The following is a 23,366-nucleotide window of genomic DNA, read 5'->3' as shown; positions in this document are numbered from 1 at the left end:
GTTCACTTGGCAATTAGTATCTTAGTAATTTTTAATGGTGTCCATAGACAAAAAAAAATACCCAATGGTTCCATTTATCAAGTAGTTAGATGCAAACAACTTAATATGTATTTATGTCCTGATAATTTAGTTGCCATGTAAAAAATTAATATATACAAATTGAAAGAAAAAAATGTTTTTATTTCATTCATAAATAATCACAATGATTTAATAATGGGATATTCATGCCTCCTGGGCACTGTATGGCTTCTCAACATTGGAATTAGATAGGATACTACCACCCTTGTTTCCTGCTTGATATTGATTTTCACTCCTTTGTTGTGGTGTTGTTTCAGTGGTATCCAACTCTCTGTGACCCCATTTGTGATTTTTTTGGCAAAGATACCACAGTGGTTTGCCATTTCCTTGTCCAGTTCATTTTACAGATGAGGAATTGAGGCAAATAGGGTTAAATGACTTGCTCAGGGTCATACAATGAGTCCACATTTGAACTCAGGGCTTCCTGACTCCAGGCCCAATGATCTATCCAGTGCACCAGCTAGCTACCCTTTCACTCCATACTTGCTTTTTATTACAAAAACTGCTGAAAGCCCAGTTTCAAAAAGAGATGATGTTGCAAATGAGAAAGTCTGAGAAGTTAATGGCTGTAGCTGAAAGTACAAGCAAATAAAAACACATTTCAAACATATGAGAACATTATCAAAACAAATACAGCACAATCTAATATTGAAACTGTGAACTACCTCGAGTTGGTAACTCACAGGATGTTAAATAAATGTTGAGTGTTGCTGTTTCCTTCAAAAATTTGAAACATTCCACAGAGCCCTTGGCTGTTGAGCCCAATCTGGGAACTGGGGGGATGGCCTAAGGTATGAAAAATGAAAGATAACAGAGGGACAGTCCAAGCACTACATTGCCGCCCACTTAGAGTCAAAAGATCTGTTGGAAGGTCTCCAGAATACTGGGTGTATTCTTTATGGATGACTGACAAGAAGCCAATTATGAGAGTTACATGGACTAAGCCAGAGTCTTCTTGCCTCCCAACTATAACTCTCTAAATTTGTTGTAACAATATCTTAATGGATGAGGAATATAGGTGCTCCTCAGGCCCACTCAAGTACTTAGACCACAAGTATATTTTAACAGTAGGACCTCTAGAGATGATGAATACTAGTTATGTTTGGCAGGTTTTTTCTTCATGATTCCCTTTTGTCATTCCCTTTTGGCAGTTTGGTGAGGCCTCAGAATAATGTTTTTAAAAACTATATACACTAGTGCTGTGTATAGAGTGATGGGCCTGGAGTAAAGAAGACCTGAAATCAAATTTTGCCTCAAACACTTATGGGCTGTTTGGCCCTGGGAAAATAACTTAATCTCTGTCTACCTTAATTTCAGCAACTTTAAAACGGGGATAATAATAGCACTTACGTTACTGGATTGTTATGAGGATCAAATATTTGTAAAGTGCTTTGGGCAACTAGGTGGTACAGTGAATAGAGTGCTGGCTCAGGAGTCAAGAGGGTATGAGTTCAAATCCAGCCTCAGATGCTTACTAGCTGTGTGACCCTGAGCAAGTCACTTAACACTGTCTGCCTCAGTTTCCTCATCTGTAAAATGAGCTGGAAAAGGAAATGACAAACCACTCCAGCATCCTTGCCAAGAAAAGCCCAAATGGGGTCACAATGAGTGAGTCACGACAGAAGAATGACTTCAGGACCACAACAGAGGGCTTAGTACAGTGCCTGGCACATAATAGGAGCATCATAATGTTTACCAAAAAAAAAATCAGATGGGTAGGTTTAAAATCTGCACTGTAGGACCAGCTAGGTGGCGCAGTAGATAGAGCACCGGCCCTGGAGTCAGAAGTGCCTGAGTTCAAATCTGGCCTCAGACACATAACACTTACTAGCTGTGTGACCCTGGGCAAGTCACTTAACCCCATTGCCTAGCTTCCCCCCAAAAAATAAAATCTGCCCTGTAGGAGAAAGTACCCACAAATATGTAATCAAGGATACACTGATGCATGCAAGCTTAAAAACATACTCAGCATAAGAAGGAAATGTCAGATACGTTTATTTTATTGATACATTTAGTTTTAAAACAGCAGACACATTGCAACAAACACACAACCTCTCCTCAAATACTTTGTCTGAAAACAGTTCATCAAAATGGCTTGTTTTGGGTTTGTGACCAATAAACTATGTTATGTTCTAATATTGTAGATTTAAAAAGTACATTTGAACTATTGTGCTATAAGAAATGATGAGCAGGTGGATTTCAGAAAAACCTGGAAAGACTTAAATGAACTGATGCTGAGTGAACAGAACCAGGAGAACACTGTACACAGTAACAGCAACATTTTGTGATGATTAACTTTGATAGATTTGCTCTTCGAAGCAATACAGTGATCTAAGACGATTCCAAAAGACTCATGATGGAAAATGCTATCAACTATGGAGTCTGAATGCAGATCAAAGCATACTATTTTCACTGTTTTTGTTTTTTCTTTCTCATGGTTTTTCCCTTTTGTTCTGATTCTTCTTTCACAACATGACTAGGGTCAGCTACTTGGTGCAGTGGATACAGCACCAGCCCTGGAGTCAGGAGGACCTGAGTTCAAATCTGACCTCAGATACAGGATATTTACTAGCTGTGTGGTCCAGGCAAGTCACTTAACCCTGATTGCCTCAGCCCCACCCCAAAAACAACAACAACAACAACATGACTAATGTGTAAATATGTTTAATATGATTGCACATGTACAACCTATATCAGATTGCTTGCCATCTTGGGGGAAGGGGGAGAGGAGTGAGGGAGAAAAAAATTTGGAACTCAAAATCTTATAAAAATGAATGTTGAAAACTACTAAATAAATAAATTTTAAAAAAGAAAGTACATTTGAGAAAGAATTCCATTAAAAGTTTAAAAAAATTTTTTTAAAAAAGTTCTGTTGCCTAAAGGAAAAAGTTTTTTACTTAGAAAAATCAATTTCTCATTATTGACAGATAATTAGCATTTTTGTTTGAGAAGCACTTTCAAGTATACTAACATGTAATCTGCCTTGGGCACACCATTTTAGGAAGAACATTGATATGCAGAGAATATCCAGGGTAGAGGGATCAGGATGATGAAAAGTTCCCTACAAGGGCTGATTAAAAGAATTGGCAATATGATGTCTATATGTTGGAAAAGATTGGGGGTGGGGGGCAGGAGGGAACTCCTGAAAGATGTCTTTGAGTATTTGGAAGTCTCTCATGTGGAATAGTGATTAGACTTATTTTGGCCCTGAGGGCAGAAACTGGCTTGATGGATGAATGTTTTTGGGAAGCAGATTCAGGCTTGATATGAACAAAAGTGTAACAAATCAGAGCTATTATTCAAAAATAGAATAGGCAGAGCTAGGACAAGAGTGGTTCTTCAAGAATAGGTTAAATAACCCCTAGCTGTGGCTGTGGTAGAGGGGGATAACTGGTCAGATATGGACTAGACTAGTTGGCTTCTTCTGTCTTCTGAGTTAGAATTCAGATTTTGTTATTCATTTTATCCCAAGGTTCAGCAATGAGCATTTCTGAAACTATAGGTCTTTGAGTGTGTGCTTGTAGTACTTTTATTGAAAATAAGGTATAGACCAGTGCCTTCTCTGTTCTTTGTACAATAAACTACGTGATTATAGTATGCTAGGTCTCCAAATCTATGAATGCATTGAGAAATGATCTGAGGGAATAAAATACTGCAGTGTGAGAGCTCAGCCGTCTATAGCCAGCAAAGTTCACATTTTAACATTTGGAGTGACCTTCCATTTCATCCTCTATATCAGGGATTCTAAACCTCAGACCCATGGACCCCTGTAGGCATCAAGGGGACCATGAATTTGGATGGGGAAAAAATTACAGCTTTATTTTTACTGACATCTAATCGACATTTATCATTTTCTTCAATTGTTTAAAAACATTATTCTGAGAAGAGGTCCATAGGCTTCACAAGACTGCTAAAGAGGTCCATGACATAAAAAGGTTAAGAATCCTGCCTTCTGTTAAATCAGAACCCCACTAGCAAAGCTTTAACTGAAGTTGCCTCAGAGCCGAATGCTGAGCACAGGTTGCCATGCCGAGGGCGGAGCTTAGCTTTTTGCAGGCTGAGAGCTGACTAGGGGGCCCAGGCTTATAACATAGGTCATATTACAAAATAGTTGGGGCAGCTAGGTGCAGTGGATAGAGTGTCAGACCTGGAGTCAGGGAAAACTCATCTTCTTGTCAAATCTGGCCTCAGACACTGAGTAGCTGTGTGACCCTGGGCAAGTCACTTAACCCTGTTTGCCTCAGTTTTCTCATCTGTAAAATGAGTTGGAGAAGAAAATCCCAAGCCATTCCAGTATCTTTGCCAAGAAAGTCCCAAATGGGACCACGAAGAGTTGGACATTATTGAAATGACTGAACAACAAAGGGTTATTATGCTTGTGCATTAACAAGAACACAGGCCTGGGCGAGTTGTTTAAGTGTGGCACCACCTCGTGGACAACTCAAATATTGCACTCAGATAATTAAATTTGGAGGATGAATAAGGCAGTGACTCCAGAGCTCCCTGCAGGCTTAAGGAAGGGAAAAACAAGCTACAACAAAATATAACAAATGGAGTGAATCTATCCTTGTGTGTTGACTTCTCATTGATTGGCACATGAATCCAAGCCTTGTAAGAATGCACAGCTAAAACTTAGGTCTTATGTGTCCCTACTTCTGGTCCCACTTCCCAAAATAGGGAGTCCCCACTGGTGTCTTCTATTTGGGGTCCTCTCTCCCTACATTAATTCCATTTGATATCTTCCATGTGCATTTCCTTGTTGCTGACATGTATCCTTCCTCCACCTGCCTTAGCTCTGGCAGTCTCATATCTCATCCGCCTCCAGACAGAGTCTTCTTGCCTCCCAACTATAATTTTCTAAATTGCCTGTAATAATATCCTAATGGATGAAGAATATAGGTGCTCCTCAGGCCCACTCAAGTACTTAGACCACAAGTATATTTTAACAATAGGACTTCTAGAGATGATAAATACTAGTTATGTTTGGCAGGTTTTTTCTTTATGATTCCCTTCTGTCATTTCCTTTTGGCAGTTTGGTGAGGCTTCAGAATAATGTTTTAAAATGCATAAAATAAAACAGGATTGTAAAAGAAAGAAATTATATTGAAACAGTTATTAAAATAGTTAAAAAGCAAGTTCATAGACCCCGTATAAATAATTTGGACAGGTGCTACAGTGAGTTGGAATCAGATGTAAGGATGAAATTAGGTGGGACAGCATTAAAAAGTTATACAGTTCTTCCACAGTGACTCCAAACTGCATGCTTCTGCAAAAGAGCATTTCTTTACCAATATTCTCCTTGTGGAGCTATATGGCTACATGGAATGCCAGACCAGTCTTTGGAAGGACCAAAATTACAAGTAACTCAAAATGCAATGAATGAACGATGGGCCTAAGGAAGCAGCAGCCTGTTACTAATGTTGGCTTGAGCATGAGAAGTAGCATAAAAGTGATCAAAGATGTGTATATATATATGTATAAATACATATATATATACACACATATATATGCAATTAGGAAAGAAGGCAAACTTATGTAATGAGAATGAAAGATAACAGATGGGATATCAAATGAACTAGCAGAAAACCACCGTTAAATTGGGCAGATCCTTTATGTGGGACTATATATATATATACACATATATATATAGTATATGTATATAGCATATATATATGTAGTATATGTATATAGTATATATATATATATTACATAGGATGAGAAAGCAATGAGGTTATGTTCTTCATCGGTAGTACCTATACCAGTGAAATTGCAGATCCATTTAATTACCTACAGATTTTATCATTCTATAGAATTGACTTGTATAAACTAATATGGATGAAGATTAAAATGTTTAGGTCCACTTAGTTTCGTTAAATTGTTTTTTTTTCTTTTACAAGAGATAACTCTGGGAAACACACATTTGGATACGCAGATATAAAAAACAAGAGACAAAAATATAAAATAAAATGTATAAACCCATAGAAACAAGACTGGGGTTCTATCTAGTCTTGGCTTTGCCACTGAACTTCTGTGTAACCCGGAGCAGTTTAGCTCTCTCACTGCGCCTGTTTCCTTCTCTGTGAATTGAGGGTGTTGAATTACATAGATTTCTGATGCCCCTTGCCACCCAGTCTTGACTAGGCCACTCGGGCTTCAGTCTTTCTCCTTCCCCCCCCCATCACGAGATAACAGGTACTATTACCTCAGCCCCTTCTCGCCCCAATAGGTACGATCGAGGGGCACGAGGCTCTTAGGCTCGCCTGCACGAGCAGCCCCACCTTAAATCTCGCGAGCCCCACATTCACGCCCGTGTTCTCCCATACACGCTTAGGAAAAGGCGCGTGTACCCACCGGCTGATTCGTCATAGAAGGAACAAGAGACAAGGGGAAAAAAAGACACCCAGGTTCTCCAGCCGTTCCATTCAGTATTCTTTTCCCCCTTTGGTTTTGTATTTGTATTTTGTTTCAGAGGTTCCATTCCGTTCTTGAGGACGCAATTGTAAAACCAAGGGGCGGGGCAGAGGTGAATGGCGTCGAATCAGGGTATGCTGGTGGCCACAGGGACTCGCTGTTGAGCGCGGAGGATTGCTGGGGGAATTCGCTAGTCAGTACAGTTTGGGGTGAGGGTAGGGCGATGGGCAGGGGTGAAATCTAGCACTTAACGGAGCCTGAATCGGGGCTACGGTGAGTATTTACACTTCCGGGACTGTCGTTACGCTAAGGGGCTGTGAAGCGGGACCCAGCGGCTGATTGGCTGACTCTGGCCCAAGGGCCGTGGAGGGTAGGCTGAGGCCGCGCACCCAGCCGTGACTGATTGGCTGATGTTGGCCAAGCTCCGCCCCTTCCCCTCGTCTTTTCTTCACCGCGGGAGTAGGGGTGGTTCTGGCAGTATCACTCTCATCCTCCGCTGGTTTGGCGCGGGTCTGAGGCTGAGAGAAGCGTCCACATGCGTGAGACTTCCTGGATGGATTTTAAATGAGCCTTTTAAGTTAGGGCCAGGCGGCCTTCTTGGGGGAAGGGAAAGGGCTCAGCCTTGTCCCTGATTCACCGCGCGACCCTAGGTAGGTCGTTTCTTCTTTACGGCCTCAGTTTCATTAAAAACGAAATAAAACAAAACAACCTGCACAAACGAATGGACTACGGAAGGGGCTTAGTCCCGCGATAAGGAGCCAAGGCCCAGAAAATGGTCAAGTGACAACCCCCCCCCCCCAGACCGCACAGGTAGTAAATAGAAGGTTTCAGCCCAGATCATCCAATTTCAACTCCATTGCCCTTTCTGTCACACCGTGGGGCGTCATACAGCCTCCTTTTACAGAAAAAAAACTGAGGTCCAGAGAAGGCCAAAGTTATATGGTAGATCGATGACGATGTTGGGTCTTCTTTTTTAGTCTTGTGTTCTTTTGCTGGGTCAGGCAGGGGTAATTAATTGCATCCACACTCTCCCCATTAGGAGTTTGTTCAATAGACATTTATTAAGTGCCTGCTTTGTGCCCTGCACTGTATTAGGTGCTAGTGTTTATTAAGTATTTTGTAAACTGCAAAGTGCTAGAGGTTATTGCAAACTGAAACTTCATTAGATTGGGCAGAAAGTTCCAGATAAATGACAGATCCCTGATATTTGTATCTAACTAGATTTCCCATGTGATTTTCCATTAGACCTCTTAAAATACAAGAAAAGGATTTTAAAGTATGCTGCTCACACTGTCATTTCAACTCAGCAGGTCTTTATTGAGCACCTGCTGTGTACTCACTACTGTGTTAGCAGTTATAGTAGATAGAGAAATGCAAGATTCCTGTTTTCAAGGAATTTTCAGCTCTATTTAAAACCAAGGGATAGCTGACTGTTAGGGCTGCTTGTAGAGGGGAATCCTGCATGGAAAGAGATTTTGGACTAGGGGACCTCAGAGGTCCCTTGTAGCTCCAGGTGCCATGATTTAGTGAAACTTGTAGAGGGAAAGAATCTTTAAAAAAAAAAAAGCAAACTGCAAAAAAAAACATTTGGAGAAGTAGGAAGAACCAAGTGAAGGCTCTCTGATATTTTATATTGGAAAGGGGCATAAAGAGGGTCAGAGTAGTGGAAAGGCCACTAGGTAATTTGATTGGGAAAACAGCCTTAGAACTTAGTTATGAAGTGGTTTTTTAACGGTTGTGGCTTTGGCAAGGGAAAGAAACCAGATTGGAAAACATCAGTAGAGGTAGATGAGAGGGACAGTAGACACCTAATGTAAGTGATGTGCTCACATAACATATATGTGAAGGAGAGAAGGAGGAGGCTCTAAGAGATCAACTTGGTAATAACCAAAGTATAATGGTTTTGTATTATATTATAGGTGATATTCCTAACTACTTTTTATTATGACTGGAACTGTTGAATGTTTGGGTTTTAAACATATTTTCCTTTGTTTTTTCAGCTCTGATACTGAACACAATGGATCCTGAACTCTCTGAGGTCCGCCACACTGTACAAGAAGCTCTCCATACTCTTTCATCTTCCAAGGATGGGGTCCAAATATCTGAGGCCCTGAGGTCTGTGAAGGTCTACTTGGATGGAATGAAGAACCCAGTCCTACCCAGAGAGAGGGAAGAATTTTCCAAGATCTACTTTTCTACCTTCCTTCGATGTCTTGTCAGCAAGTTAAGTCCTGATTGGTTGGAACTGCTTCCTGCTGGCCAACTAGAGGAACTGTGGGATAGTTTTTTTCTAGAAGGTCCAGCTGACCAAGCCTTTTTGGTCTTGATAGAATCCATCATTGTTACTGTTGGGTAAGTATAGTTAGCTGGATTTTGTGTTTTGAGATTTTATTTGGTTTGTTCAAGCAATGACATATACAGTGTAAGACATAAAGGGTTACCAGTTTACTGATAATTCTATGAATAATCAGCCATCCTGATTTAATAAACATTTATCTAGTATTTGTAAATTGGACCATTTCTGGCTTATCCTCTTCCAAACATTTATGTGCATCATAGATATATGGAGTGGGACAGTACTAAAAAACAGAGAATTAAATTTTTTTGGGGGTGAGGCAGTTGGGCTTAAGTGACTTGCCCAGGGTCACACAGGAGAATCAATTTGAAAAACCTTTTTTTATCCCTTTTGTCTCCCCTTCCTCTCCTCTCCCCCACATTGGGGAGGAGGGAGGGAGTCCATCAACTCACTGTAGGAAATAGTCTGTTATTTCTCTGTAAGGAAGTGGGTAGTCTACTTCATCATTGGTTATGAGGAGAATTATTAATAGCAGTTCACATTTATTTATTTATTTAGACCTAAAACTATTCATCAGGGAAATTGATTTATAATTTTCTTTCTCTGTTTCTTGGTTTAGGTATCAGCTCCATATTTGTGTCATAAAAGGAGTTTGGGAGGACTCCTTCTTTGCCTGTTTTTCCAAATAGTTTATATAGTATTGAAATTAATTGTTCTTTAAATGTCTGGTAGAATTTACTTGTCAACCTATCTGGCCCTGGAACAGTTCCCATTTATATAGTGCCTTTTTTTTTTCAAATGGGTCTGAGGTATCAAGGGACTTCCCAATTTGGAAACTCCCTCCACCAGTATGAACTAGCAATTTATCTATAATTTGTATTCTTAGAGAAGTGCTAGGGGCACTGAGTGGGCAAGTGATTTATTTACTCGTTGTCACATGGAGTCTTAAAGACTCTTCATTTACAGATGAGACCTAGAAAGGATAAGTGGCTTGTTCCAGATCACAAAAGAAGTGACCGAGCTGGGATTTTAACACTGGACTCTAGGGACACAAAAACCAGTAGTTGGACTAAGGCCTTCCTGTTTCTAAGACCTATTCTTTATCCACTCTTGTCCCACTTAACAACAACCCTGTGTAAACGCCACAGTTTACAAAGCAGTTTCTTCAAGGAACCTGTGGAGTAAATAGTGCAAATATTATCATCTCTATTTTACAAATGAGGAAACTGAGGCTGAGGAATTAAGTGGTTTGCCTATGGTTCCACTATGGTTCTGTGGTTTATCTATGGGTCTCCTGTCAGACTCTGAACACAGGCCTTTTGACTTATAAGACTAGAGGTCTTTCTACTCTACTATGAAAAATGTAGATAATTGTTTTTTCCCTGCAAACAGAAATATTTGCCAGCATTGTGGAATCCAATAATTATCAGAATTTCAGAGTTGGAAGAGATCTTAGAAGTACCAAAGCATGAATCCTGCCTGTAACATTCCTACTCCATGGTTATCCAGCCTCCAGTCTAAGACCTTCAGTGACAGAGAACTCACTACCTTGAGAGGCAGCCCATGCTATTTTTGGGTAGCTCTAATTCTTAGGAAAACCCATATAACATTGAACCTAAATCTCTCTCCCTTTAATTTCTACCCATTGTTTTTAGTTCTGTCCTTCAGGGCCAAACAGGCTTAGTTTAAATCCTCTGGCCCATGAAAACTCAGTAATTTGAAGGACATGGATAATGTCCCCCAGCTAGGTCTCCTATTCTCCAAGCTAAGACCCTGCCCCCTTCCCAGTTACTTTAATATTGCTATGAGAGAGTTTTAAGACTCCTTGCCATTCTGGTTGTGCTCTGGCTCATTGCCACTTCTGGTATGTGGCACCCAAAACCAGTCACAGTGGTCTGACCAGGGGACACTGTGCTGGGACTGTCATCTGCATTCACTTGGACACTGTTGCTTCTGTTAGTGCAGCCTGAGATCACATTAGCCTTTTGGGCTGCTACATACAAAGCTGACTCTTTGAGTTGGAAGTAAAATGACCTAGCTTTAGAAGACTGCTTGAGCCTATCCTAGTTCAGCCATCTACCCTTGAGTCATAATTGTATTTCTAGAGCAATACCATCCTGTAAAAGAAGGCATGCCTAGAAATCACAGATTTCCTAGTTATTTTGTGTAGTAGACAGCTTCTTTGTGGGGGTAGTGTGGCTTCGTGCATTGAGAGCTGGCCTCAGACAACCTGGGTTCAAGCCCTGCCTTTGACATTTTGGCTCTGTGTCCCCAGGCAAGTTACTTAGTCTCTCAGTATACCAGGCACATCTTTAAGACTACATGTTACATAGCAGTTGAAGATCCACATTGGGAGTTTCCTCATCCAGGGGCTCTCTACTCTTCACTGATGAAATCATAGGTCCATTCCAAAGAACAATAACAAAAAGATCCTGTTTTCTAGAGAAGCTCAGATTTTCAGGATTGTGTCATGACTTCTAGCTCAAGCCTCTTAGATTGAGAGATGCTGTAGCCAGTAGTCACCATCTGTGGCCTTTCCTTCAGCTGCTCTTTTGATTACAGTCTGAGCTATCCTCTGATGAAGATGGCCCAGGTGCTCAGCAGGTTCCTGAAGATGGGCAGGCTGGCAGAGCTGATGTGGGAGATGTGTCAGCAGAAGGTGCCCCGGGGTTCGTCCCTTCTCCAGGAGACTCTTCTCAGCAAAGTTGTGTGTCTGCCCGACCACCTGAGTAACCAGATGAAGGAGCAAAGCCTGCCCCTGTTCTTCCCCCAGAACTACTTCCCTCTGCTTGGGGAAGAGATGATCCAGGTGCTCCAGAGGATCTCTGACTCCCTCAGAGGTGAGCATGGCCACTGGATCTCCCTTCTCCCAAACCATTCAGCAGTGGCAGAAGGCAGCTGGGATTTGTTTAGCCATATGTCTGGATTTTAGCCATATGTCTAGATTTTCTTTTGTTGTTCAGTCATTTTAGTCATGTCCAACTCATTATGACCTCATTTGGGCTTTTCTTTTCTTTTCTTTCTTTGGGGGGCTAGGCAGTGGGGTTAAGCGACTTGCCCAGGGTCACACAGCTAGTAAGTGTTATGTGTTTGAGACCGGATTTGAATTTTGGTCCTCCTGACTCCAGGGCTGGTGCTCTATCCACTGCGCCACCTAGCTGCCCCCCATTTGGGCTTTTCTTGGCAAGGATACTGGAGTGGTTTGCTGTTTCCTTCTCCAGGTCATTTTACAGAAGGGGAAACTGAGACAGAGGTTATGGGCACACAGCTAGTAAGTGAGGCCTGATTTGAACTCAGGAGGGTAAGTCTTTCTAACTTCAGGCCTGGCACTCTATCCATTGTACCACCTAGCTAGCTTCCTTATAGATTCCCAGAATAACTTCCCAGATTTACTGGGGAACCTTTATCTTTCCCAGCCTCCATTCCTCAGGGCAGAGATAGTGAACCCCACAAGGGTGAGTTGCTTATATTTTGACCTCTGGACAGCATGGCTTCCATCTTTACTGGTAAGTACTTGATGAATTCATCAGGTCAGGAGAGAGCCAGCTCAGCTCTTCCTTGTTAGGTCCAGGGGAAGCCCCCCTCTACTCTAACAGTGAAAACGTTTCAGCTGTCGATAGTGGAGTAGCAGAGTTTCTGTTCTTTTCTCTTTTCTGTGGCCAGCTTACGTGAGTTTTTATTTACTGTTCCAGGTTGGTTCTTGAAAATGTTACCTACTATGCCTTTGGTAGTTAACATTATTGATGAGTGTTTATTGAATGGACTCTACAGAAGTCATAAAGTCATAGGCCTAGAACTAAAAAGAGCCCTGAAGGCCATCTATTCCTTTTCCCTCCTTTTACGATTGCAGAAACTGAGGTAATGAGAGGCTGAGTGATTTGCCCCACATCACACACAGGTGGTAAGCAGTGGAGATTGGATTTCAACCCAGGGCTTTTGACTGCAGAACCGTACAGCGTAGTCACAGTGTGAGAGGAAAGCAGAATGTGCAAAGTACCAGATGTATGGTGTTGATGGTTTTCATCTCTTTTATCCCAGGCAGGCGTCAGTAAGGTTTGCATGGTGCGGGGCTGTCTCTTTGCGAGCATTTGTGCTCTGGTTTGCCTGGTGTTTATCTCGTGTGTGCATGTTGTCTTCCCCCAGGAGAATGTAAGCTTCTGGGGGGCAGGGAATGGTCCATTTTTGTTGTTGTGTCCCCAGCACCTCACACAGTGCTTAGAATATAGGAGGCACTTAAATACTTGCTTGTTGGTTGATTGTAATACTTGGTCTGTTACTTTCTTTTTCTCTGTAGAGGCAGCTAAGTGATTCAGTGGAGAGAGCGCTGGACCTTGAGTCAGGAAGGGCTAAGTGAAAATCTGGCCTCAGACATTTCCTAGATCTGGGACCTTGGTCAAGTCACTTAACCCTGTTCACCTCAGTTATCTGTAAAGAGGGAATGATAATAGGTCGTTGTTAGGATAAATTGAGATGCTGTTTGTAAAGTGCTTTGTAAAGCTTAAAGCAAAGAGAAGTGCCATCGCCAGCAGCAGCAGCATGGACCTGTGGCACCCCTTTGCCTTGCTATAACTCATAAAATGTTGACATTGGAAAGAATAACTTATGTTTTTGAAAGCATATTGCTGTGTTTGTAAATGAAGATTCTAGAAGTGGATGAGGAAAACTCTCCGAACCTGGCAGTGCTTTTCTTTAAAGGCCGTTGTTTCAGCTCCTGCTTGGTAAGGGGGCTAGAGGGATTTGCCCTTCTTTGATCTCATACTCCCAGGCTCTTCTTGCCACCCCCATGCAGGCTTAGGGGCATATCCCTTGAGAACATAAGTGCTCTGAAGGCAGGGGAATATCCAAATGTGTGACCTCTACCACACAGAACTGTACTTCCTACTTGGTAATTTATTCACACCTGTTTCTTGGGTCCCTCAGGGGCTGCCACTGTTGGTTAGTGCCCAGTGCAGGGCCTTGTACATAGTAGGCACCGAGTAAATATTTGTTGAGTAAATGGATGAGTGAATATCTGGGTCAGCAGGAGAGTTCAGTGGGGACAGGGTGGCTGTTAAGTATGTTAATTTCCCTTAATTCTGTGGGTTTTTTTTCCTACTCTAGGAGGCTCGGATTGTTCCATCTTCTTTTTATCTCAGATACTAGCAAAAGTCTGCATCCACGGGAGACAAAGTGAGTACTTTGTAATCTGGATGACAGGAACAACTTATATTAGTAATTTATTCTTATCAAAGCTCTTGACCATCTGTTATTTGAGTCCATCCTTTATGTAGGGAGGCATTACAGAATCTCAGAATTTGAAAATTGGAAGGGAACTGGGCATCCATCTAGTCGAAATCATACATGAAAGGAATCCCTGCTATAACATACCCAACAGCTGGTCATTGATCAGCCTGTGCAGCTCATAAAAGTCTCTATAAGCTGCCATGGCTAGAGCTGAACTCAGTGCTCCAGGTGAGATCTGATGAGGGCAGAGGGCAGATCCCACAGGACCATCACCTCCCTGTTCCTTCTCATTGAAGCCTACAAGAGAGTTTGGTTTTTTGGCTGTCACGTCACAATGCTAACTTGCCTGAGCTCACAGCTCTCTAAAACCTCTAGGTCTTTCTCAGAGAAACTACCTTCTAACAATGCTTCTCCATCTTGTGCTTCTGATGTTGATTTTTTTTTCTACCTAAGTGTTAGACATTACATTTATTCCTATTACATTTTGTGTTATTAGGTTCAGCCCAGTGCTGTGCCCTGCCAGCCAAGGTGTTAGCTATTCCTCCCAGCTTTGTGTGATAGGAAGATTGGATTCGCATGTCATCCATGACTTAATCCAAATCATTGATAAAATTATCAGTTGCATAAGAGCAAATACAGATCCCTGGGGCACTGCACTGGAGACCTTCCACCACACTGACACTGAGCCATTATCAACTATTCTTTGAGTCACTTAATTGTATTTTTATTTAATTTGTATCTCTTCATCCTCTTCACAAGAATAATTTGAAATATTTTATCAAAAATTTTGCTAAAATCTAAGCAAAGTATCTACAGCATTCCTCTCATCTAGTAGTTTAGTTATCCTGTCCAAAAAAGAAATGAGCTTAGCTTGGCATGAGCTGTTCTTGAGGAAGCCAAGTGGCTCTTTTTAATTGCCTCTTCTCCTTCTAGTTGGTCATTAACTATCTCTTTAATAATTCCTTTTAGAATTTTCCCAGGAATCAAAGTCCAGCTCCCTGGCCTATAGTTTGTAGACTCTCTTTTTAAAAAAAAATCAGGATGGTGTTTGCCCTTGTCAAGTTGTGGTTCTTCTCTCATTTTCTACAATCTTTCAGATGTCACTGATGGGGACTAAGTAATCCTGCCTGAACTTTCTTTTAGTCCTTGAGGGTGTGGTTCATCTGGGCCAGGTGACTGGTACTCTCTTACTATTTCCTTACTTATCTTGGGCATTGGCTTTCTGGCAGTTATTTTTCTTCTGTCATATCTAGTGCAAAAGTCATATTCTTTGGCAGAGAAAACAAAAGCATAATCAGAACTGATCAGTTCTGTCTTCTCTCTGTTGTTAGTTATCACTGTCCCATCCAAGCAAAGGGCTTATCCCTTATTTTATCCAATTCTTTCTTCCAGTATAGCTTAAACCACTCCCTTCTACCCCATTTTGTTGTCCTTAGCTTCTCTCCCCAGCCACAGTTCATCCTGAGCAATGGCCCTCCTGACTCTTTGTATAGAACTACCGTACTCTTCTAGTCATTCTCTGTGGCCTGGCCTAGCTTCCATCTTGTGTACATTTCTAGGGGATCTGCATTAGTTTTTTTAGACAAATCTCATTTTTCCTCTTCATTGGAATTGTTGCACTTTGTTTCTTCGGAATTCCATTCTTGAGTATCTTTTATCCCTCCTGCTGAAACTTTGCCTGTAGAATTTTAGTCCATGGGATCCTACCTGTTCTGCTATCCCCCAGTTTAGGGTTCATGTCAGACCATGCCCAGATTTCCTCTCCTTCTCTATCGCAAACAAGAGGAGGGAGTAACCACTTCTTCCTAGGCTTCTTGGTATGCAAGAAGCAAGTCTTTCCTCTTAGTGAGAATCACCTCCAGATTAAAATTTCCCCTTGTTGTTTCCTCTACCTTTTGAAGGATGAAATGATCACTAAGACAAGTCAGCAAGTTATTAGGCACTCTGCTTTTGAGAGAGAGCTAGATCCAGCAGCTACCTGTGTTGTACTTGAGGTCCTCTGTCATTGCCATATTATGTCTATGTGCTGTCCTGGTGGTCTATAGTATACTCCAATGGCAAAATCATTTTTGTTTCACTCTTTGTTGACTTTTTGCCCAATTATTCTTCATTGTGCTTCCCCTACTGTGGCTCCTGGATTTCATCACATGAGTATACTTTCTTAAAATAAAGTGCTGCTCCTTCCCACTTTTATATATCATGGTTGTTTTGAATAAGATATGCCTGCCTAAAGTCGTAGTTCAGGCATGGGTGTCATCCCAAGAAGTCTCAGTGATACCTGTGAGGTCAAAGTTGCCTCTTTTCAGTTAGGATCTCCAGTTCTTTTGCTTGTTGCCTACATTTTGGGCACTGCTTCTCAGTATTTGAGGCCATGAGTTTTACTTTTAGCTCCTTTCTTGGTTTTTGTCTCCTGTAAACTTTTGGGTGTCTCAGTGCTATTTTTTATTCATGGTAGCTACTCTCTATGTTCTGTAACTTGGGGAATATATGGAGACAGTCTTATTCTTCTCCCCACCATTTTTAGCTTAAAGCCCTTCTGATTAGCTTCTATTAGCTATACTCCATTTCTGTCCCAGGAATCTGCTATTCTTACAATTTAAGTTGGTGTCCAAATCCCATTCTCAGACAATACCTTCTTAGCCAGCTGTGTACTTCCTAAATTAATTTTTCTCTTTTACATCTGTTGCTTTCAGTGAGCAACTGAAGAAAACATAAACGTGCCCCCTATGGTCTTCAGTTTCTTGTCCAAGACTTCATAATTATTGGCAATACCTTTTAGGTTCCTTTTAGAATTAGAGGTTTGAGAGAACTAAGTAGTACAGTGGATTAAAGTGCTAGACCTGCTAGAGTCAGGAAGACCTAAATTCAGATCTAGCCTTAGACACTCACTAGCCGTGTGACCCCTGGGCAAGTTATTTACCTTCTGTCTGCCTCAGTTTTCTCAGCTATAAAATGGGGATAGTAATAACAGCTATTTTTTTAAATTGAGTTTTATTTTCAGTTATGAATTATGTCCTTTCTCCTCTCCCATCCATTGAGAAAGTAAGAAAAACAAAACCCATTACAAATATGTATAGTCACACATAATAAATTCCCTTATTGGCCATGTCAAAAAAGGGAGAAGAAAATATGCTTTAATCTGCAATCTGAGTCCATTAGCTCTCTATTTGGATATGGAAAACATGTTTCATCATGAGTTCTTTGGAACTATGATTGGTCATTGCATTGATCAGCATTACTAAGTCTTTCAAAGTCAATTACCTTTACGATATTGTTGTTATTCTATAAATTGTTCTCCTGGTTCTGTTCACTTCATTTTGCATCAGTTTATACAGGTCTTCCCAGGTTTTTCTGAAACTTCCTCATTTCTTACAGCACAATAGTATCCCATCACATTCATGTATTGTAATTTGTTCAACCATTCCCAACTACCTTCTCCTTTTCCTTCTTGAGGTGTCCTGGAGGATTTTTAATCTTCTTTTGTTTTCTTTAATCCTTTTAAAGCTGCCTTGATTGTCCTTGATCCTGTTCTTCTTTCTACCAGAAAGAGGAATTGGAGCAAGCGTCTGATTTGGAGACTGTTACCTTTAAATTTTACTCACTTTCTCCCAAGTTTTTCCATATTTCTTCTCAAATTCAACCTCTGACCTACTTCACTAGTCTAAAACTGTCTACTCAGCTTTCTTTTTTTTTAACCTAGATCAAGTGCTTTTTCCCCCCAACCTTCTTTCATGGAAGCCAGAACACATTTAATTATATATTATATCACTTTTATAGATGTCCTCATCATTTATTACCACTGATTCGTATTTATTGATATGTACATAAAAAATTAAAGTGCAGAGATTTGAAGTCATTTGCCTGAAGCCATATAGTGAATTAATGGTAGAGCCAAGGTGAGAACCCACAAACGGTTCGTGTGAAAAAGTTTGTAAGGAAAAACTTCCTTACAGTTAGAGCTATCCAGAGGTCGATTGGGCTGACCCTGGAGGCAGGGCTTCTCCTCGCAAGAGGACTTTTTTCTTTTAATCATTTTTTAAAAAGTCATGCTTGCTTTCCATTGATGGCCAACGCTCACTTTTGAATCTTTGCTTGTGGCCAAGATCACTGGAAGTCTTCATTTGGGGGCAAGATGACCAGTTGGTGTAGAGGGGATCCTTGGTCATAGGTAATAGAATCACAGACTTAGAACTAGAAGGGCCCTTCAGGGTCATCTTGTCCAGCCCCTTCGTTTTATAGATGAGCAGACTGAGACACTTTGAAGTGGAATGATGGCTTGGGATTACTCAGCTAGTTAGTACCTAAGAGTGGGATTAGACCCTCCCTGACCTGGACTCAAGTGCCCTATTTGTTATGCCTCAGTGTCTCTTTCAGGTAGGGTTGGATGAAATGGCTTCCAAGGTCCCCTTTGAATTCTGTATTTTTGTGATTCATATCATCCTTATTGTGATCAATATGTGGACCAAGTTAGGTAAGGATTGAAGAGGAAGAGTCCCTAGAAACTTGCTTCACTTTGAATTCCCTTTGAAGTATAAGAAAGATTTACAGTCCCTGCCCCTGGGAAGGACTTCATTTTTCTGGCCTGACTCAATTATATACACATTAGAGGAACCTTCCTTGGGAGACTGACGGTCCAGTCACTTGTCTTTTTGTCTGTTTTCCACTCAGAAGAGATTCTGGGAGTGTTGGTACCCCGCTTGACAGAGCTCACCCAGGCTGACTGCATCTGGCAGAGGCTGAGTTGGCGCCTCATGGAGAGTGTGCCAGATCGGGGTATGGAAGCTGTAGTGTCTGGGCTCATCCAAGAAGCCCCCGGGTAAGAGATCCAGAAAACACCATCCCCACATCTCCAGGAATCATTTTTGTTGAAGAGCATTGGCCCAGACCCTTCGCATGATGATAGTGGTGCCATTGGGAGACCCTGCTGGGGTTGGGAATTGCTCTAGCCGTTCTGCCTGTATCCTTACTACTGCTTTAAAAATGAGAGAGAGAGAGTAGTGGGAAAGAGCTCGGACTCACTTGGCCGATATATTAATTGTATCTTCTTTTGCTTCTTTAGAGTCTACCTCATGTGATTATAACAGGATCCACTGGAGTGGCCGTCTTAATTTTTCTTGTGGATGTTTCTTTTCTGCAAATACTTGTTTGGCAATGGGCTTTTTGTTTGCCTTAACAAAGATGCTGCCTCTGACACCACCTACGTGGCTTTGGGCAAGTCATTTAACCTCTGTGTGCCTTCATTTTCCCATCTGTAAAATGAAGGAGTTGGTCTGTATCAGAGGTGTTGAACATAGGCCTGTGAACTGTGCTGCCAGAACCAAATTGAAGTGTAATTGGAAATAGTTAGCAAAACAAATAAAAGTGCCACAAAACATAGATAATGTTCTTTAATGGTTTTCTTAGTTTGTGGCCTGTAAGATCCTTACGTGTATTTTCAGTGTCCCTCTTTTCCATTTGAATTGGACCTGCCTGGGTTAGATGGTCTCTGAGGTTGCTCCTAGGTCTCAGTTTGTGCCCTTTGAGTTTTTTATGGTGAAGCAACATCTTTTTTTTTTTTTTTTTGCCTAGGCAATAGAGTTAAGTGACTTGCCTAGGGTCACACAGCTAGTAAGTGTTATATGTCTGAGGCCGGATTTGAACTCAGATCCTCCTGAATCCAAGGCCGGTCCTCTATCCACTGCGCCACCTAGCTGCCCCATCATCATCTTTTCTTGATACTTGACCTTCTGCCCAATGACTTTGAGGTGCAGGACCCAGGCAGCCATTGCACTCCAGCATGAATTTCCCAACAAAGGCAATGCTATTGGCATGGAGATTTGTTCCTGACCTCTCCTGAACACGTGGGCCAAAACATAATGAGTGGGAAGGCTGGGAATCCCATGGTGGATGTGAGAGTGCCCCTTTTGGACAGAGGGATTTCTCTGGTGTGGCCAGAGCCCTCAGGTGAACCTTTCCCTTGGTGAGTCCACCATGCTTCTCCTTGGGCCTAATTTATTTCTTCGTAACTAGAGGAGCCGACAGCTCTGAGTTTGTATGGAGCAGTTTCCCTTTGCACGTGTACAGAAATGCTGATTAGCTCATATGACCGCTGTACTATTAGCCAGCTCTTCTGTCTCTTTCAGGGACAGAGTTCTGTCTCGGTTACTGGGGAACCTGGTGATGAAGAACAAGAAAGCCCAATTTGTGGTGACCCGGAAATGCCTGTTGTTGCAGTACAGATACTCAGTAAGATTACATGTTGGACATGTGGCCAGTGGGAATGGTCTCGGGGCCTTCAGCAAGGGGACCCCTCAGTGATTCTGATGAGGGTGGCCTGTGGGTTCATCTGACTGGTCTTGTGGCTTGCTTGTCCACAGGCACAAAACTGCAGTTTAAACAAGTGTATTTCTTATTATCCTTGTTAAAAAGGCACATATTTTTGTGTGACGTATGTATTCTGCTTCAAGAGGTAGTCCAGTATAGTGAATAGAAGGTAGGCCGTGGAGTCAGGAAAAGCTGGGTCAAGTGTTGTTTCTGACTCATGCCAGCTGTGTGAGCACAAACAAATCACTTGTTTCCATGGGCCGGTAGGTGGCCCCCTAACGTTAGAATTTATAGACAAGTGGCTAATCTGCTGGGGGCTGGGGGTGAGGAGTAGGATTAGTTTCCACACTGGGAGTCCCTGGCACCAGTGAGATCCCGGGTGTAGATTTTATTTCAAAGTTAAAGCTAAGCTTTAAAATACACAAATCATCAAAATACTCTAATGGATTGGTAAGGTCATACGTGTGAGCACATCTTCTGTTGGCACAAGTCCCAACACATCTGGTTCTCCTACCTGTACAGTTTTTCTCCATGTTCTCTCATAGATCTTCCATGGAGGTTCTACCCAACCTGCTCAACTCGTGCCTCCTTCTACATCTTTTTTTTTTTTTTTGACATTTCATAGGCACATTTTGTTATTCTGAGGTCTTGCTACATGACTGACCTACCTTTTTTTCCAGTCATATATTTCCTTGATGATATGCGTTCTTGCTTTTGGTCACCATTGGAAGTATATTGCAGCCTACTTTTATGCCTACTCCCCATCTTCTCTCCCTTGATCTTTAAGTCACTCTCAAAAATTACTATGAAAAATATAGCCCCTAAAATGGCCTAGGAAAAACTGTTCATGGTGATCATTTGTTCTGGGGATGGCTTACAGAACTGGGAGAGGGGGATGGCATGGGGAGGTGGAAGATGGTTTACTGAAGGGGGCTGCAGACTGAAAAGTTGCAGGACAACTGTCCTTAGGTATCCAAAGTGTGCCAAAAGCTTTGTAAAGCGTTTAGAACATATTGTTCCTCCCTGATGAGGTCTCACGTTTGTATTCTGCAGTTGGCTGATCTGCTTTATTTGAGTGTTTGATGTTGAAGGGCAGGATAAAATTTTCTGTGCAAGTCTCCCCAGTGTGGGCCCAACTCCCATACTCAGTTTGGATGTTTCCTCCAGTGACACCAAGAGTCATCCATTCATGCCTGTCCATCCTGTGAGCCTCTTGTCTTATATCCTTTCATAACTTCTCCATAGGTAGGCTATCCAGTGTGCTGGGGACCTTCCTTACTTTATTTTGATGTTGAGACCAGTTGTACATGGACAAGATATGACATGAATGTAATGAGAAATAGAGAATCTTCTTTTCCTCCTATGGGGTGAGAAGACCAAGGGGATTAGACAAGTTTAGTTGATGATCCAAGAGTAGATGGAGAAGTCTGTCTTCATTTGTTGAGGAAGTGATTTACCAAAAGAGTCATTGGCAGAATTGAGTCTAGATTCCTGCATTTTTGGTGTTTCATCCATTGCCTTAAACCCATTTCTAGACAGGTATAGGTATGCTAGGCACTTGATTCTGTGTGCCTGTGTATGTGATCACTTAGCCTTCAGGACTCTGTAGACATGGGTGGGGCTTAAGTCCTGGAATTTTTTGTTAGAAATGTGACTTTTGTTGCAGACTGAAGTGCTGCAAAACCTCCTGGGGTACCTGGCCTTGGACAGCCATCGGCGCACCCTCCTCTTACAGGTAACTGTTGTTAATTCCCTTTTCATTCCATTTTGGGCATTGGCAAGGCAGCTCTTCAAGAGACATGTAACCCACAATGCACAGGGAAAACCAGTTTTTCTGAGGAGAGTCATTTGTCTGAGAGTGCTCAAGTCCATTTGGGCAGAAGCACAGAAGGAAGAGGCAGACAATTTGTGCACATCTGCCCAGTGGAACAAAGCTGTTGCTTCTTGTCCAGCTTCTAGCTGGCTTATCAGCTTCTGTTCTTCATATTTATTCTCTTATATCTCCAGTGAACCAAGCTGAGACTGTCCTTTTTTTCCAGTCTGATATTCTCAGATTGTGTGTGTGTGTGTGTGCGCGCGTGTATTTGTGTTTACATAAGACTGTATCTTATGAGAGGAGCAAAAGCGTGGTTGGATGCTAGAGATCATATCTGACCTGATGCCTACATGGACCAGGTGCTGAAGGACCTCTTAGAGACTTGGGGCAGCAGCAGTGCCGTCAAACACTCTCCAGTGGAGCAGCAGCTTTATGTCAGCAAAGCCATCCTGATCTGCTTGTCCCACCTGAAGGAGTCAGAAATAGACCACATCAGGGAAGGTAAGGGAGCAGGGCTGAGTGCAGGCCTCATGTAGTATATGAGTGGTGGTGGGAGGAAAAAACTCCAGCTGACCCGAAAAAAAGGGGGACAGCTGACTTGTTCTGTCTGCGGCATCAAGGGAGATGTTTGGCATAAGAAGTATTGAGTGCAGCTCCTTTTGTTCTGTCCCGCTTTCATTTTAGAGCTGCTGACCGCCATGATGGGAGGCGTGCAGTGCCATATCGAGAGTAGTCTGCCCCAAGTCCGACATGTGGGAATGATTGTAGCAGAGACCATCAGTTCCCGAATCCACTTGGAGGGGCCCCACCTGAAATTCCAGGTGAGAGGGGTGAGGACAGTCCCTTCATAGTGTTTTTTATTGTAATGTAATGTGATTATTCATTTTACTGTACATTCCAGCCCAGCAAATAATAATAATGGTGATACCTTGCATTTCTATAACACTTCTGTCTTTTTCAAAGTATTTTTACATTTCTTTTTTTAGTTTATGCTCATTTCGGCCCTGTAAGGTAGGCAGAAAAGGCCTCATTTTTTCCAAGTGACATGAGGTTGCCGAAGGTAAAAAAAGAGAATGACTTGTCCCAAGGTCACCCAGCTATTTCGGGTCAGCCAAGAACCCAGTTCTCCGAACTCCCAAGCTTTTGCTTTTTCTGCTGTGTCATAATCCTTCCTAGAATTACTTTTCTGGATGTTGGCAGTTTTCTTCTCTCGACGCAGAGGAAACATTATCATTGGCG

At 42.0% G+C, this 23,366-nt stretch overlaps 1 protein-coding gene across 1 annotated transcript in view; it reads left to right on the top strand.

Annotated features, from left to right (window-relative positions):
• Positions 1-6,938: 6,938 nt before the first annotated feature.
• TELO2 (telomere maintenance 2) overlaps positions 6,939-23,366 on the top strand; it is a 34,687-nt gene continuing 18,259 nt past the window's right edge. Inside the window, 9 exon segments of the mRNA XM_078152584.1 lie at positions 6,939-7,139; positions 8,490-8,841; positions 11,348-11,625; positions 13,886-13,954; positions 18,677-18,824; positions 20,131-20,233; positions 21,978-22,046; positions 22,487-22,628; positions 22,812-22,948. Coding sequence (XP_078008710.1) covers positions 8,507-8,841; positions 11,348-11,625; positions 13,886-13,954; positions 18,677-18,824; positions 20,131-20,233; positions 21,978-22,046; positions 22,487-22,628; positions 22,812-22,948 — 1,281 coding nt within the window. The 5' untranslated portion in view covers positions 6,939-7,139; positions 8,490-8,506.

This window comes from Phascolarctos cinereus, unplaced genomic scaffold (assembly GCF_003287225.1).
Source record: "Phascolarctos cinereus isolate Bilbo 61053 unplaced genomic scaffold, phaCin_HiC Scaffold_4;HRSCAF=312, whole genome shotgun sequence".
Taxonomy (NCBI): domain Eukaryota; kingdom Metazoa; phylum Chordata; class Mammalia; order Diprotodontia; family Phascolarctidae; genus Phascolarctos; species Phascolarctos cinereus.
The sequence above is the reverse complement of the archived record's forward strand: the minus strand, read 5'-3'. Positions and strand labels throughout refer to the sequence as shown.